The 16063-nt window shown below is 39.8% G+C and overlaps 1 protein-coding gene across 2 annotated transcripts; it reads right to left on the reverse strand.

The window, feature by feature from the left end:
• Positions 1-363: 363 nt before the first annotated feature.
• Positions 364-14986, reverse strand: lnpa (limb and neural patterns a). 2 transcript variants are annotated; one of them, XM_080753072.1, is made up of 13 exons: positions 14935-14986; positions 14177-14271; positions 13491-13532; positions 8924-9111; positions 8768-8826; positions 8633-8673; positions 4919-4999; positions 4747-4789; positions 4447-4668; positions 3188-3293; positions 2801-2871; positions 2348-2503; positions 364-1603 (listed from the first exon to the last, which is right to left on the reverse strand). In XM_080753072.1, the coding sequence occupies exons 2-13, from the start codon at positions 14201-14203 to the stop codon at positions 1425-1427; spliced, it is 1215 nt and encodes a 404-aa protein (XP_080609198.1). In that variant the 5' UTR covers positions 14204-14271; positions 14935-14986; the 3' UTR covers positions 364-1424. The 2 variants fall into 2 exon arrangements, with proteins under 2 accessions (XP_080609198.1, XP_080609199.1); XM_080753073.1 differs by having other exon boundaries at positions 14177-14268; positions 14935-14976.
• Positions 14987-16063: the final 1077 nt, after the last annotated feature.

Raw genomic sequence — 16063 nt, forward strand, 5'->3', positions numbered from 1 at the left:
TGGCCTGCTAATGAAAATGGACTGTTTTAACATGTTATTTTTAAATGTCCCACAGTGAGGTGCAGGTTGGTGGGTGCAGGGTTGCAGTTTGCAATAACAGCCCAACACACATACAGGTAATATCTAATCCAGGCAATATATTGACTCTACCTTCATTGATTTTTGTGCTGATAGAATGGTCTGCTATATTACTAGGAATACAATGCAAATATTTTTTTTACATAGGCCATGTGAATATTCTATACATCTACATTCTACTAAAAAATTAAAATAAACGGCCTGTTCTCCAACACAAATCTGGGACTCAAAAGAGCAGTTTATTCAATTGTATTTAATTTAATTGACATAACATTGGCACTCACTTAAAAAAATAAAATGAATAAGCAGTTGACTGACTTATATCATTTATAAACATACATGAAAATATAAAGGCAATGGTACACAGGCAATATTCTTTAGCGGAGGCAAAAGTGGAGTCAACAAGGCTAAAGAGGAACCTTAATTAAAACAACTATAGCTGGGAGGCAAAGGGTTGATTATACCCCGTTTCTTTATTCTGTAACATTGTATCAGCATTGTTTTGACACATTTCTGTACCAAGTTATAACAGACGACAAATAATTATCCAATGTAATCACAATTCCCATACACACATTGGCTCAAAATGTTGCATGTGATCATTGCCTTACATGACAAAGGCACTCAAGGCAGGTGCAAATTAAGTTCATCTCTTTCCCCCCTTTTAGCAATAAATACAAGTCTGCATTCCTGTAATGGTACCATGACTGTGTAAACATGTTATTAGCGTGCTCGTGAGTACACCCTCTTATTCAATACTGTCATGAAAGGCACATCATTATAGAAAATATCTATAAATATAGTTCCCATATAAATACAAAATATAAATTTCCCATAAGACAGCCAGATTTTTACACACCTACAGTACATATAACAGGAAATATAATAATACTATACATTCAGTCAAGAAATAAGAAAAACTGACATCTTGGAATAAGGCTTTTCCTATGTCAATGTCAACACATAACCAACAGACAGACAAGAAATGCTTTGGACTTTAAATTGACACATTTCCCATTTTTCTGCTAGAAAAATGGGCTTGGCATGTAAACAAACCGAACAAAGAAATATTATTTTGGCTGTTAACAACTTCAACATTAGGCCCTATGCATTTGTAATTACATGCATCCTTACTATTGCTACAATTAAATTCAGCATTACCATTGCTACAACTATAGAGCATATTCCGAAAATAAAATACTTTCTGTAAAAGAAGAATAAGGTTACCTATTGGCTTGTAATTGTGCCATTCTAGATAAATGGTGTTAGCATAGATTAACCATTACCGCAACGCTTAGCAGAAAAACGTTAAACTCCAGCATTAATTGTGATCAGATGTTGAAATTCTATTCCACTTCCATGGCAGACACATTGTGCTCGTCGTCAGACTGATCCCTCTCCATAGGAGGATCCGTTGACTTTGGGGTCTCTTCCTCATTGGATTCCTCAAGGCTGCCTTCTTCAGTCGGGCTCTCTGGCTCTTGGGGGTCTTCTTCAGCATGCGTGTCAGCCAGTTTGCTTGTTTCTGAGAAAACACAGATGCATTCTATGTTTTACATGCATTTAACATATCACTGCTGACCTAACTTTAACCTTAGAATTGATAATGGGAAAAAATCCCTGCAGTGTGTAAACCGGAGTCAATTTCATTACAGACAAAGCGTGAATTGCGAGTTTATTTTCTGCATAGATATTTCATATAGAGAGAAAGGAGGGGTCCAAGTGTGGGGTCAACTAAGTATATAGTGGTTAACACATGGGATGCCTAAGGCTTCTGAACGTGATAACGATTCACCCCCGCAAAGTGCCGTTTATCACGTTCAGGTACGTGTTAACCCATTTCCATGGTAACCGATAGACCCCACGCTGCGGCGACCAGGAGTGAGCGAAAAAACTATTTCCCATTATGCCTTGCGGAATTCTATATCCGGCGCCTATTGCATTGTATTCATCCTGGCTGCAGAAACATCGATATATCTCTGCTTCTTTTCCCATATCGCTTGTTTGGTCAAAACGGCCTGTTTTCTATGGACCATAGCTTACACACAGATCATCGTGGTTGTATTTTTCTTTTTAGGCGCTGCGCACACAATGTGCACGGACTCACAGAGACATCGAAAATCTACTAAATAAAACAGGAAAAAGCCTTGGCAGTTCATCTACATTAGTTATGGCAAAACTATGACAGTCTAAGTGTTAAGCATGACCAGTAAATCATTTTATGCACTTTAAGTGGGTCCTTATCCAAGTAGGGTACTCAGAGACTTACCAATATCAGGCTGGTTATCATCTACATCAAGATCAGATGATGGTAAAGGTGCTTCAGATGACATTTTCCTCTCACCCGTGATCTCAACGAGTTTGGGGGCTTGAGGTCTCGTCCTTCTTGCAGGGTTCAGGAAAAAACAATATGCACATCGGAAGGCTGAAATAAGACAGAACAGGGTGATTATCTGAATCTGAATGATTCTCATATATGCATAGATTAATATGAAACCAATAATATTTGAAAAAGAAAAAAGCCACCGCTGTGTTAACACACCAGATCGATATGCAGCACTAGTTTGCATATTCAATCTTGTGTTTTTGCTTACAGAGGTCGGAAGTGGCAAAGGCATTTAAGAGCCATATGATATACTATGCTGCCAAAAGCTAGAGGGTAAATGAAGGCACAGTGTTTGATGGAGACTGACAAAGAGTGTTGTGTTTCTCTAAATCTTACCAATGTATTCAAATTCCTCTTTTAATGCCATGCCGTTATGGGACAGGCACTGCTGGCATATGAGTGCATATCTAAGAGGGGAAGAAAAACAATCTAGTTGAGGACGCATACATGGAATGACATTACCGAAACATCATTCTGTTGATATATAGGATGACATTTCCCACAGTCCAAGCAGTGCTCACTAGTAATAGTAATCCACTAATAATCCTGGCTCATTAATCAGCATTTTAACCTCCCATTTCCATGGCAGGAGATATGGATCTTATACATTTGTATAAGTATATGTATGTACTGTATATTATGGCTCTGTATTTCTTTGCAAACATAGAAAGGCATTAATAAAGGAATGATTAGTTGCTTCATTTAAGGAGTTGCTTACAGTACCTGTTCTGAGGGCCATCTCCAACAAGGTACTCCATGACCCTGTCCATAGCACCTCTCTCCCTAGGGAGCACAGGTCTGGCCAGGGGAGGGCCCGGGGGGTGCATCCCTGTTAAAGTACAGGCATGCCTATTAGCTACACACAGTCCACTGTCTTGAATACTAATCAGTACAAACTGGGCAAGGCTCGATGAAAATCTGGGCAAAATGGTTAGGCAAAGTTAGCTGCACAAGCCATGATGAATGCAAGAAAACCTGCCCCTTTTTCATAATGACTTGAAACTGGATATCACTTGCAAAGCACGTGCAGATTCCCCGCTGTGTTGGTGAGGTGTAATTAATATAATCTAACATCAAGAGCAATCATAGGAAGATGACTGGTCATTTCTGTGAGACTTGGCAGAGTCTCAGTATCCTGCTGGTTATTAATTTACCAACATATGGAAACTCTGTGGTGACTCTTTGTATCAAATTGCTTTTCACTTTCAATTTTCACCATAAGCAACTGATAGCATCAAGTCATATAAACCATTTGTGAGCCGTGCTCGATGCCAAAGGTAATTTTACCTGGCATTAAAGACATTTAGTGAGATTCTACCACCATTGCCAAGAGAACAAACGCAGGGCTGGCTAATTAATCACAGTTAACATAATCTTGCTTTCGTGCATACCTCACAGTCAGCATTCCACATGGCAATTACAGCATGCTGCTTCCTCTAGGAACCCATTTTCCTTTACTTTTAGAACGTATTTGCATCTCATATGGAGTATTCATAGTCCAAAATGAATTTATATTGAATATTCAGTTTGTGCAACCAACACAGATACCATACAACAATCATTCTTTAGAATACGTAACGTTTCTATTCGGCCAGCTGACTTGTCAAATCTTGCAAATGTGCAAGCAGGGATTAAAATCAACTCAAAATCACAAGCATAACAAATGCATTCACCTTATAGTAATTATTCCAGGTGCCACGTTATAACATTTTAGGTTACACAAAAAGCAACCTAATGTACATACATCCTAACTTTGTAAATGAAAACACAATTTTTAGAGAAAGGTTTAACCATTTTACTCAAAATAGTTTCAACCAAAATGTTATACAATTGGCCATTACAACCATAACATATCCCACCAATGCTGACACCACACATACCACAGAGCCTTGAACAACTGGGGACACAAGAGGCAGAGATGAGTAAATCACACCTTAATCGACCACATTATGAAGTGGTCCCCCTGCGTGCAGGTAACTCACCGACTCCTGAAACAGGTGTGCCAGGGGTCATGGGCCTCCTCATCAAGCTCTGCTGAGCAGCTACAGCCGACAGGCCCCTCTCTGGGGGTCCACCCGGAGCGGAGTGGGGGGGTCGTCCAGAGTAGGTGGCCCCTGAAGGGAGAGGGGGCCGGGCTGCAGAACTACTCGCAGGATTCACCACTGCTGCGGGGGTCCTTGGAACGACATTACGCTGACGGAGTTCTAAAAAGGAGGAAACATTGCAGGTTGCGGAGCCAAAATAGGGCGTTTAAATAACGTTGTCCTGGATATGGTTGTTACCTTGTCCTGGTCTTGGAGTTCCAACTGGAGTGGAATCAAATCCCTGAATTGAATAAAACAAATTGAAAGAAATTAGTGGCTATTACACAAGCCCAATAAGCATATAAAACAAATTCATCAGTTTACATGTATGTATTAATGTAAACAACAACAAAAGAAATCTAAAACTCACATTTTTCTTGGAATCAGGATCAAATCTTTCCAGAATCAATTTTGCATTTTTATAGGTTTCAGTCTCCATAACTTCTTCAAGCTGTAAAAAACAACATTAACAAATGTTTTTACATCAGACGGTTACATTATTCACCTGGTTCAGTAGAGCACTGACTCTGATTACCATACTGTACATGATTATTTCATAGCCGAATTTAAACAAACCCATTCAACTATAATATTTACTTAGTGCCAACAATGTAGGCCTTACTTTCAGCAAGTCCACTGACATCATTTACAGCTCAATTGGTATATTGAGGACATCAATGCTAGAATAATGAATGGAGTTTTAACTGATCAGCAATACAAAAACATTTATCTAATTTGATTATGTTGGTTAAGTCTTTTTGAAAAGAAAAAGGGAAAAAAATAATATTAAAAGGAAATGCCACTCTGTTTCTCTTTGTATTTGTACTGTTGAGTAAAATGAGCTCACAGCTAGCTCTCTACATTATCATTAGTCCAGGCATATAGCCCTAACCAAGTGCACAATGCTCCAGTTTCCTGCTTTACAAATGACTTCAAGCTAGGTAAAAAAGGGGGGGAAAAGAAAGAAAAGGAGTCTGCACAAAAGACAATCAAATATGGAAATCAGTCGGTTTCTCAATATTTTGTTTAAGTAGGCTTCTAGCTAGTTCTTCAAAATATCCTCCCAATGTTGTGATTTCTATGCAGAGATCATTCTGACCAACGACATAAGGGCCATTTATAGTTACGTATGGTTGATTTTATGTACGTTTGGGGGCGAGACAGTACGTACGGTAATTGCGTTGACATTCATACTACCGTACGGTCTCTGTGTTTACAGGGTTCAATAAAGCCTATATGTACATACTATATCCACTAGATGGCACTAGAAAACGTTGTTTTAAGCCCCGCGAATCGACGCCAATTGTTTGAGTCGAGGCGAAAATATATATATTTTTTATATCACCAGTTAGCCTACTGCGGTGCACTGCTGGACTGGTGTCATGTACTTCCAATGAGAAGTAGCAATTGGCGAACAGTTATTTATTGTCTCGCACCAGCGTAGGGGTGAAAGTGAGACAGAACGGCCAGAACGGTTCAGAACCGCCGCTTCGTTAAAACATTCGGAGCCGGGAAGGTGTTCCGTTAAGAGGAGGAAGCACGCTGTCAAAATCCCATATTAAATAACCTGCCACACCACAGCACAAACGCACGTCCACGAAGTAAACAATCTTCTAAAGTCAAATTAACATACACAAGTGTAGGCTACAAGTTACATTTTCTAATTAAAGTGCTTCTGAATTGTTCCAGTGTTGTAATCCATGATGAATGATTGTGTTTCGCTGTATTAACGTCCATGACATGTCCACACTGCTGGCTCTAGCGGGAGCTGTGCCTCCACCTGTTTATGATCATTTTCTGAAATGAATCCGTTCTCGACACTGACTCATAACTCTGTCAGTGCTCTGTGTCCCACGACTGCGGACTGGATCCCATCGTTCATTTAAAAGAGCCGTTCAAGAGAGCGGAATCGTTCGTGAATGTCTCATCTCTACTGCACGCTGCAGAGAGACGTGGCAGAGTTGAAACAGCGGAGATGTTTTATTTGTTTTAACGGTGTGTTATAACTCTATGGTTGTACACTGCTATGCAGATAACATTTGTGCTCTCGCACCGATATCACCGAAAACACCGTGTATTCAATTCATCTCATGTATTATTGTATTATGTTGACGTGGTTTAAAGCAACACTTTTTTTTTATATATATACAAAGTAGACTATAAAACGATTCGTCGACGCGTCACTGTTCAGCGTGTACTTGTGATTTTTTTGTTTGTTTTTTTACTTCCTCCTACGAAATGGATACAAGAAAAAAAGACGAAACATTTCTCCCTCTACTGCCCCCACGGTTGACACAAGTTCGCCACGGGTAGTTCATGTGTACGTACGTTCTTATCGGTTTTCATCCGTCGGGTTGAGTGTTGTCCGTAAGGTTACGGAGACAATCAATTACGTCCGGACGGCCGGAGGAACCGGATTAAATCACTCTCCCCCTCCGTTTCTTGCGTTTCTTGCGGTCCTTATGTACTACTATGCATGGTACTATAGGGAGACTTAATCAGTTATGCCTTAAACTATTGAATATTTCAGTGTTGAAATTTCCCTTTAATATGCCAAAAACGTCCACCATGACATTAAAAGTTAAGGTGACTGCAATATCTTGTGTGTGGATCTTCACATCAATTAAAAAGCAAATATGTGTAATTGTTTACATATAATATGAAGAATAATTGCAATCACTACTTCGATAATGGAGAGTGTGAAAATCCATCAGCCATAATTATTGAAAGCTATTAGACTTGACATTGGATGACAAGCAATTTCTCCAGATTTATTTCTTTCTGGAACTAAATGCTATTAATTAAAGTGACATTAGCAGAATGTTTACTGAGCTAAGTCACTGTACCAATCAACAGCTGTCTATATTGTCATTAGATTATTTATTAAGAGTAGCAATTATCTGGATACAGAATTATTTCAAAGATCAATACAAAAACAGTTAACATACAGGCGAAGTATGAAGTACAATTACTTAAAAGTATGAAGTGAAAGACTTCACTTACTGTAGCTAAAGACCATTATGCATCAATTTACAAAGATTATAGAAATAGAGATTACAACCACCAATTAAACTTAGGTTTATGGACATGAATATGCAGTTTCTCTCATTGACTTCTATGGTCATGTTGTTTTGCCACAGGAAAATTCAAATACACACACACACACACACGCACACGCACACACACGTACACGTTAGCAATACTTATTTTCCCCTGTCTGCACTTTTATTCCCTCCCACGCCATTACTCCTTTCATATAGTCCCTTCATATTGCTTTTGAGGAGTATTTAAAGGGATATTACACTTTCAAAAAAACTTTTAGGTCTAATCAGGCTTGTATGAACACCCTGAACAGTTTTTAATTTGCTTCATTCAGTATTTAGATATTTGATGTAAATGTTACCAGCTCCAACACGCCCAGGCCCTCTCCACATACACACCCATTGTAACTTCAAACTCCATTTTAACCATGATAGATTCATTAAAAACACACATTATTTTTTCTGGTGACTCATACTACCCCCCTAATACGTGAGCAGACCGTGTTTTTTCAATAACTTTTTTCATTTATTTTCAATAAAATATTATTGTATTTAATGTTTTCCATTTTCCCAAAGAATTATTAAAAATAAATGAAAAACGTTATGGAAAAAACACGGTCTGCTCACGTATTAGGGGGGTAGTATGAGTCACCAGAAAAAATAATGTGTGTTTTTAATGAATCTATCATGGTTAAAATGGAGTTTGAAGTTACAATGGGTGTGTATGTGGAGAGGGCCTGGGCGTGTTGGAGCTGGTAACATTTACATCAAATATCTAAATACTGAATGAAGCAAATTAAAAACTGTTCAGGGTGTTCATACAAGCCTGATTAGACCTAAAAGTTTGTTTGAAAGTGTAATATCCCTTTAATACGGCATTATTGAAACAACTCTTCACCAGAGTATCTGAACATAGCTTTGTTTGGTTAGCAACACTAGCGATGTACCATTCCAAACCACAGGGATATTGGCATCAATGAGAGAACTATGTCTTAAATTATGAATGATGTATCATCAAGATGTAGGAGACATTATGAACTTACTATTTTCCGCTTTTGTGCTTTCAGTTCCTCTAATTTTTCATCTGAAACAAAGAAAGGTTTGCATTTAATTTTTGACAACTTTCAAAGCAAAGAAAATACAGTAACGTATGTATCAACCGCAAATAAAACACTTACTGTTTTTCTCAGTTCTCCGTGAAAAAAGCGCAATAAGCATCTTTCGAAGAAACCACACTCTAGAGGGGACAAGATTTGTATTTTATTTTTAATTTAAAATGCTACACAATATACTACATAATTATGTATATGTGATACATTTTCTTGTATACTTACAATAATGGAAATACTACAAAAGGAAGAGCCATTATAAGCCGCCCCATCGCTTGTTCAGGCAGATACCACAAATACACAACTACACATGTGATTAGGTAGAGAAGAGCCGAGTAAAGAAGCAGTCCCCCAACCCATTTCTTCAACTGCCTTTGATATTTGTCCCCATGTTCCTCCAGAATTTGTATATCCTGCCAAAACAGACACATTAAAACGGAAAAATTATGTAATGAACTAAACTTGGGTAAAACATAGGGCAAATGTACTCTGATGATACCTATGGTGAAGGGTTTTGGAATGCCCTTATAGAATAGCCTCGCATAGCCAGACGAATATGCCATCGCAAAGAAAAAAATTAAGTTTGAATCTTTTTGTAACCGCCCCTTGGAAAAAATACAACACTGAGAAGAACCAGACTAATATCCACGCAGTCATAGAGAGGGGTATGCGTGTGACATCATCATCATACCCGGAAGTTATGTGGGAACGTCTACTGAGGGGAGAGTGTTTTCAGCTGGTGATTCAGTCCGAGTGTATCAAAGGGTGCGTTCGTAAATGCGCACCGTTTGTGGTTAGGGTTATGGATTATGGTTACGTTTAGGCATAGTTTTACTGAGGTTAAGGTTAGGATTAGGTTTAGGCACTCACTACACTGAGCACACAACCGGTGCGCATTTCCGAACGCACCCTTTGATACACTCAGACTGAAACACCAGAGGAAAACACCATCCCGTCTACTGAGTGGCCTTGACAGCCCATACATCCAAACAGAAAATCCTATCTGATTGCATTAAACAACATTAAACTCACTTTGCCACTCGATTTGCCATTCATTTTATGCATGCCATGCGCATACCTATTGTCTGGCTATGCAAGGCTACTTATGTAGTAATGCATCCTGGCGGCGGGAGCGCCGTTGTCCACAGTTTGAGCTCTTGCTCTTATTTGAGACACTGAACGAAAGAAAATGGAGGAGCCAAGCAGAACAGAAGTATCTAAACATAGCAACTGGGAGCGCACCATGAGAAAAACAAAAACAAAACTCAAATGTGCAAATTCCTTTAGCAATTGCACCAGCATTTACTATGCATTAGATTTTCCGTTTACAGGAGACACACTACTCTACTCTCAACACACTAGTCTTTATTAATGGGGTAATGAAACACCACTGGTTACGTGGGTTGATTATCCCCACATCCCAAAAATAGTCTGCAAATAGAACAGAACCCTGCAAATAGACCAGAACCAAGTCTCTGTGGACAAAGTCATTATACAGTAGCATGTGTGGCTGTCACTCCAGGGTTTGTTTAAAGGGATCTCCAACTCAGCTGCATCATACTGTCAGTTTGCATAGCTTACCCATGAAAATAAAAAGCAAACAAACCTCAATTACGCCTAATCACTTAACACCAGTTTCATCTAGAACATGCGCAATAAACCTACTTCACTGCTCTCATATGTATAACAAGGAGCATCTGTGTGATGGGGAATTAAAGTATTCCACTAGTAACACTGGACAGTGTTAAACCAATTGAACTATAAAGGGATAATTGTCTCCACCAGCCGAAGGCATGGGGGAGAGTATGTTTTCCCCTCCGTCCATCCGTGCGTCCGTCCGTGTGTGTGTGTGTCCTCGCAGTTTGTTACCACCTAATCTCAGTCGCTGTTGGCCCGGTCGCTGCCAAAATGAGCACACACACTCCCTGGATGCCAATTCAGAACCTCTGACCCACATTTTTCAAATGGGCCTGTTCTAGCGCCACCATGAGGCCGATGTTCGCAAAACACATTTCTGTACACTACTCTTACTGATTTTGTCCAACAATCCTACAAATCGGTAGGCAGTATCTCGACAGTCATGTGATCGACATGGATCTATCCGATTTTGCATATTCCATCCTGATTGGCTAAGACTGGCTTCCAAAGTTTGTAGGATTGATCCGTTTAGAAAAAAATGCCTCAAATCACAAACGCAAAGTGCAATTATCATGAAATCGTACACACACATTCCCACTAGGCCGAGGAAGAAATGCCACTTATTTTTTTTTTAAATCAGCCTCATGGTGGCGCTATAACAGGCCGATTTGTGGTTTTACCTATAACTCCACCAATCAGTGTCAAACCTTGTACACGCACTCCCTAGAGGCCAAGGAAAAACCTTTTCACTGCATTTTTCACATCAGCCTTTTATAGCGCCACCTTTGGGCCGACTTATGTAAAACACATTTTTGGATATTACTCCTTCAGATTTTCTCCAAAAATAACACAAATCAGTACACAGTATCTATATAGTGATCAAGTCTGATCCGTCTGATATTTCATATTCTATCCTGATTGGCTAATATTAGCTTCCAAAGTTTGCAGGATTGCTCCGTTTTTAAACAAAATGCCTCAAATCATCAACGCAGCTTGCGATTACCGTGAAATTTGCCACACATATTCCCACTATGTCAAGGAACAAATGCTACCCTTTTCGCATTGGCCTGTTATAGCGCCACCAGCAGGTAGACTTTAGCAAAACACATTTTTGGAACACAATGCCTCAAATCATGCATGCAGTGTCCGATTGCCATGAAAGGTCTAAGGTGAAGAACATATGCCACCCTTTTTTACATTGGCCTATTATACAGTAGCACCACCAGGACGCCTGGCCTGGTGGAGACCTGTGCTCGGAAGAGCACTGCTTCTAGTTCACTTTGAAATATGTTTGGGGTCATTTCAACGGCTGAGTTTGTATAGGAAGGGTGCATACCTTTGCCGCATGTCACTCCCGTCTCTCCCCCCATTTCCTGTAGTCTACTGTCCTATCAATAAAGGCATAAAAGCCCCAAAACAAATCTTTAAAAAAAGAAGAAAATAATAATAAGGGTAATAATAATAATAATATCAAATATATACAGTAAATACTGAAATAAAACACCCCAGACAAAAACTGTCTAGGGTGTTCAAAAAAGCCAGAGTAGATGTTAAAATGACCCCAAACATGTTTGAAAGTGAAATATCCCTTTAAGTAGGAGTTGGGCATCTACCCCTCCCTATGCCAGTCTAAGGCCATTATTCTGACAGGAAATCTAAGCGATAAATCAGCTACTGCTGGGGTTATGTTCCTTACAATGGTGCAGGGCAAAATATTGTCTCTGAATTTCAAATGACCTTAACATTGCAGCCTTTCTCAAAAGGCATTGAGGAAACAAGTGAGCAACTTCATGATCAACTTCATGCAATATAGAAACAAGGACCCATGTGACCAGTGATTGATTATTATATTGATAGTAATACTAGTAAGATGCCTCAGGGCGACATGTCGTGCCAATTCTTGGCCATTTGGCCAGTGATGTATATCGGACCAGTTACCCATATATGGAGATCCATGTACTTTAGCCTATATGGTACATCCCTTTTATGTCCATACATGGAGATCCCCGTCTGAACCAGCCACATTCCCATATGAAGTCCTGTTTAGATATGGGCTTAATATTGATGACATCAGGGATCTAATATGGGCATAACAGGGATTCTGTTAGAGTGGTTCCCATGACATCACAACATGCAATCCCTTTTATCCCCAAACATGGAGATCCCTATCTGAACCACGACCGTGGTTTTCCCAGTGAACCTGAGCGCAACGGTGGGGGCCGATGGGCAAGGAGGGTCGCGAGCTTATGAGAAACAACTTAAATAAGACCTTAAAACCTGGCGAAAACAGTTGCGTGCATTAGCGCAAGATGACTATAAAGGAAATCATTAAATGGAAAACAATAAATTCACTTCTGAAAAGCCTAGGCCTTAAAACCTGGTGAAAACAGTTGTGTGCATTAGCGCAAGATTAAATGAGGATAAAGGAAATCATTAAATGGAAAACATTAAATTAACTTCTGAAAAGGCTTCTAAGCCTACACTAACTAGCCTACTAGTAAAACTAGTGGAACCGCGATCTTGCCACACGTGAATAATAATTGTTGTTGTAAACAATAACACAGACAATAAAATCCTTAGTCTAGTAGTGGGAAGAAAAGGTTATCATCATGGCCCCAAATAACTTTTAAATATATTGCAAATCTCTTACGAAATTGGCAAGAGTGCCTCTCATTCTCAATACATAAAGCTATATAACCTCTCCATCATCGGCAATAGTCAGTGGTGTGTGTTACCCACACTCCCGCGCCCCCACCGTTGCGCTCAGGTTCACCGGGAAAACTGCGGTCGCATCTGAACCAGCCATACAGATATGGGCCATGTCTTGGCCATCTGGCCAGTGATATATTTCGATGACATCAGGGATCTTCATATATGGGCATAAAAGGGATTCTGGGGAATAGCCACATATGGACTTTTACATAGGTGATGTCACCTGTGATATCACAGTGATGTGTCAGGGGAACCACAGTGTCAGGCGTGACCTACAGACAGATACGCAGACAAGATGTGCTGCTTTTCAAAGTAAACTCGCTACGATCGCAATAATTTAGTTGCATATTGACACCACAACACAACCACTAATTTTTGTGCAGATCAGTCAGAGAATCAAAAATGCTACATGAAAACATATGAGGGCTTTTGTTAAACCTACCTTATCAATTCCTTCCAAAACCTCCACAGTGGATGGTTTAGTCTGCAAGATAATAAAAAACAAAGAAGAAAGAGAAATTCAAGTAAAGTAACATAACTAATGTGAAGTTAGACAAAGGTGTTCTTTCTGGGTTATTAAATATTTGTATGGAGTTTAGAAACATTGCATATCTTCCTCTGTATTGTGTTTGTGTGACTTGTTTGCACAATGATTTGGGGTGAAATAGCACAGACTAGTGCAATGGGAGAGCTCATGCGAGCTCAAGCTTGCTGTTATTGTGTGCAACACGTGTACCTCTGTCAGCTTGCCAGTATTTGTCATATCAACCCGACTTTCTACATGCCAGTCTGAAACAGGAGTTTATCCAAAGTGTGGCATACATTCTTCAGAGAACTGAGATTATTCTGTAAATTATTTTACAGCTCTATTTCAGCATAATACAGATCTCCAAAAGCATGATACAAGTTAAATAACAATTGTGTACACACACACACACACACACACACACACACACACACACACACACACACACACACAATGTAGAAATGTAGAGTGTCTTAAATTGTAATCTGTACCAAAAAATGCACTCTTCTGCAATATGACTATGGTCAGCACTTGACAAATCAACACAGGTTATGCAGCAGCACAGCTGCATTAAAAAAGCAATCAAATATGTGTGTACAAACCTTCCACCGAGAGACAACCGCCCCCATCTTAAAATAAAGGGTATTCGATCTCTTTCACCTTTTGCCTGAAGCCACACAAAGAGCCTCTCCACCTGCTGGCAAGACACGACGGTCATTGGCATTTTAAGCTCTAACTTCGTGACATGCAGAAAAGAGCAGAAGTAACTGTTGCACAGTATAAGAACAGTAGCCTGATAAGCACACAGTGACAAGTTGAGCTAATTCCCTTTTAATAATAATAATACGTGTTTCCTTGAAGTTGTGGGGAGTCTCAATATAATCGCACTGAAGAATTTAGGCAAGCGTATAAATCATTACATTACACTAAACTGTAGTCTGTATGTAACACTAAACATAAAAATGATGATACCAGACTGAACACCATCTAAAATGGCTAGCAAAACAATTTTTTGAACACAGCTGACTTCAGAGCCTTTTTCCAAGAAAAATGTATGTCGGCTCAAGGTAAAGTAAACGCGGCGGTTCACTTCACAGGGAGAGGTTTGTCTTGTCTTGTGTAACGTGAACTATGTATAGCATCCAGAGGACACACATACCTATCTATAAACGTAGCATGGCCGCAAGCTACACACAGTTAGCTTCAAAGCTACTAACATTAACCATTAGCAAACTATATTGCAGCTACTGTAATACGCCCGTTTACTCTGCCGTGGACTCGTGTCACATATGCAGCTTTGAAACGCTCATATCAACATAAATTACATAAATATCCACCATGACAACCAGGGGGTATTTACCTTTGCATGTATTCAGTAGTGTTGAGTGCAGTGCAACTCCTCTCTCTGCTGCTCTTCTAGACTTGAATGACGACGTGTTGGTATTGGCTGTTGGGGGAGTGTCAATGTTAAGGGAGCAGCATGGAAGGAACATGTTGTGCCAAGTTTAACTTTTTGTTTGAGTATCCCCGGGACATGGAAATCCACTGCATGTGTTAAGTAAGTATACGGTGGTAACGTAATATGGAAAGCCAAATCTGCCGTATATAGAAATAAATAAATACATGAATAAATGAGATTATAAAGACAGAAATGCAAAGTTAAATGAATAAATATGCAAAGAAATGTAAAAATGTATAATGAAATGTATATATTTATGTAACGTTTTATTTAATTATTTATTTAAGTGTTTACGTAAGGGCAACATAAACATTCTGAACATGTCTAATATGGTGATAAATCTCGCGCCATCATCCAACAGGCTTTCTGCACTTGTGGTCTCAAATTTCAACTCTATAGCTGCAAGCTGACTTACATAATATTTTCAAGGGGAAGACGTGTGGGAAATGTGAAAATAGCCTATGTTTGATTATCCACTGCAAATTCCCCCCAGAATAACGGTTTGTTAGCACAGTCAGGGACCCTTATTGGGTTCCACTCCACAGCCACCCTAGCTGGTGCAATGACTGGACTTACCAGCCATTCTCAGTTTAGGCCACTGGTCTTGCAGTTGACAACTGCCTGCAAGGCCAAGGCCATCCGTGTTCGCTACTCACCAGGTTAGCTTCACCAGCGCCGGCAGGTTAGCTACTCACCGGTTAGCATTCACCAGTTCAGGTGGTCGGAATAGTGATGTGTCGGAGTGCCGACGTGTAAGTGTAACCCACATTTAGTGCTCCAACTGCAGCCGGGAAAAACTTCTAGGAAGCCTAGATCCCTTGGTTGTTGGGCATCTCAGGCGTTTACGGTTGGGAGGTCTTTCAGGTCTTTCAGTCCGAGTGTATCAAAAAAGCAACTGGGTTAAGCACCGTCGGTCCGACCAGTTTAACATTCACCAGCGTCGGCACTCGGCAGGTTAGCATTTCACCAGGTTAGCATTCACCAGTGTTAGTTTTACTGAGGTTAAGGTTAGGTTTAGGTGTATCTCCGT

The sequence above is a fragment of the Nannobrachium achirus genome, assembly GCF_963921795.1.
Source record: "Nannobrachium achirus genome assembly, chromosome: 22".
In the NCBI taxonomy this organism is placed as follows: Eukaryota; Metazoa; Chordata; class Actinopteri; order Myctophiformes; family Myctophidae; genus Nannobrachium; species Nannobrachium achirus.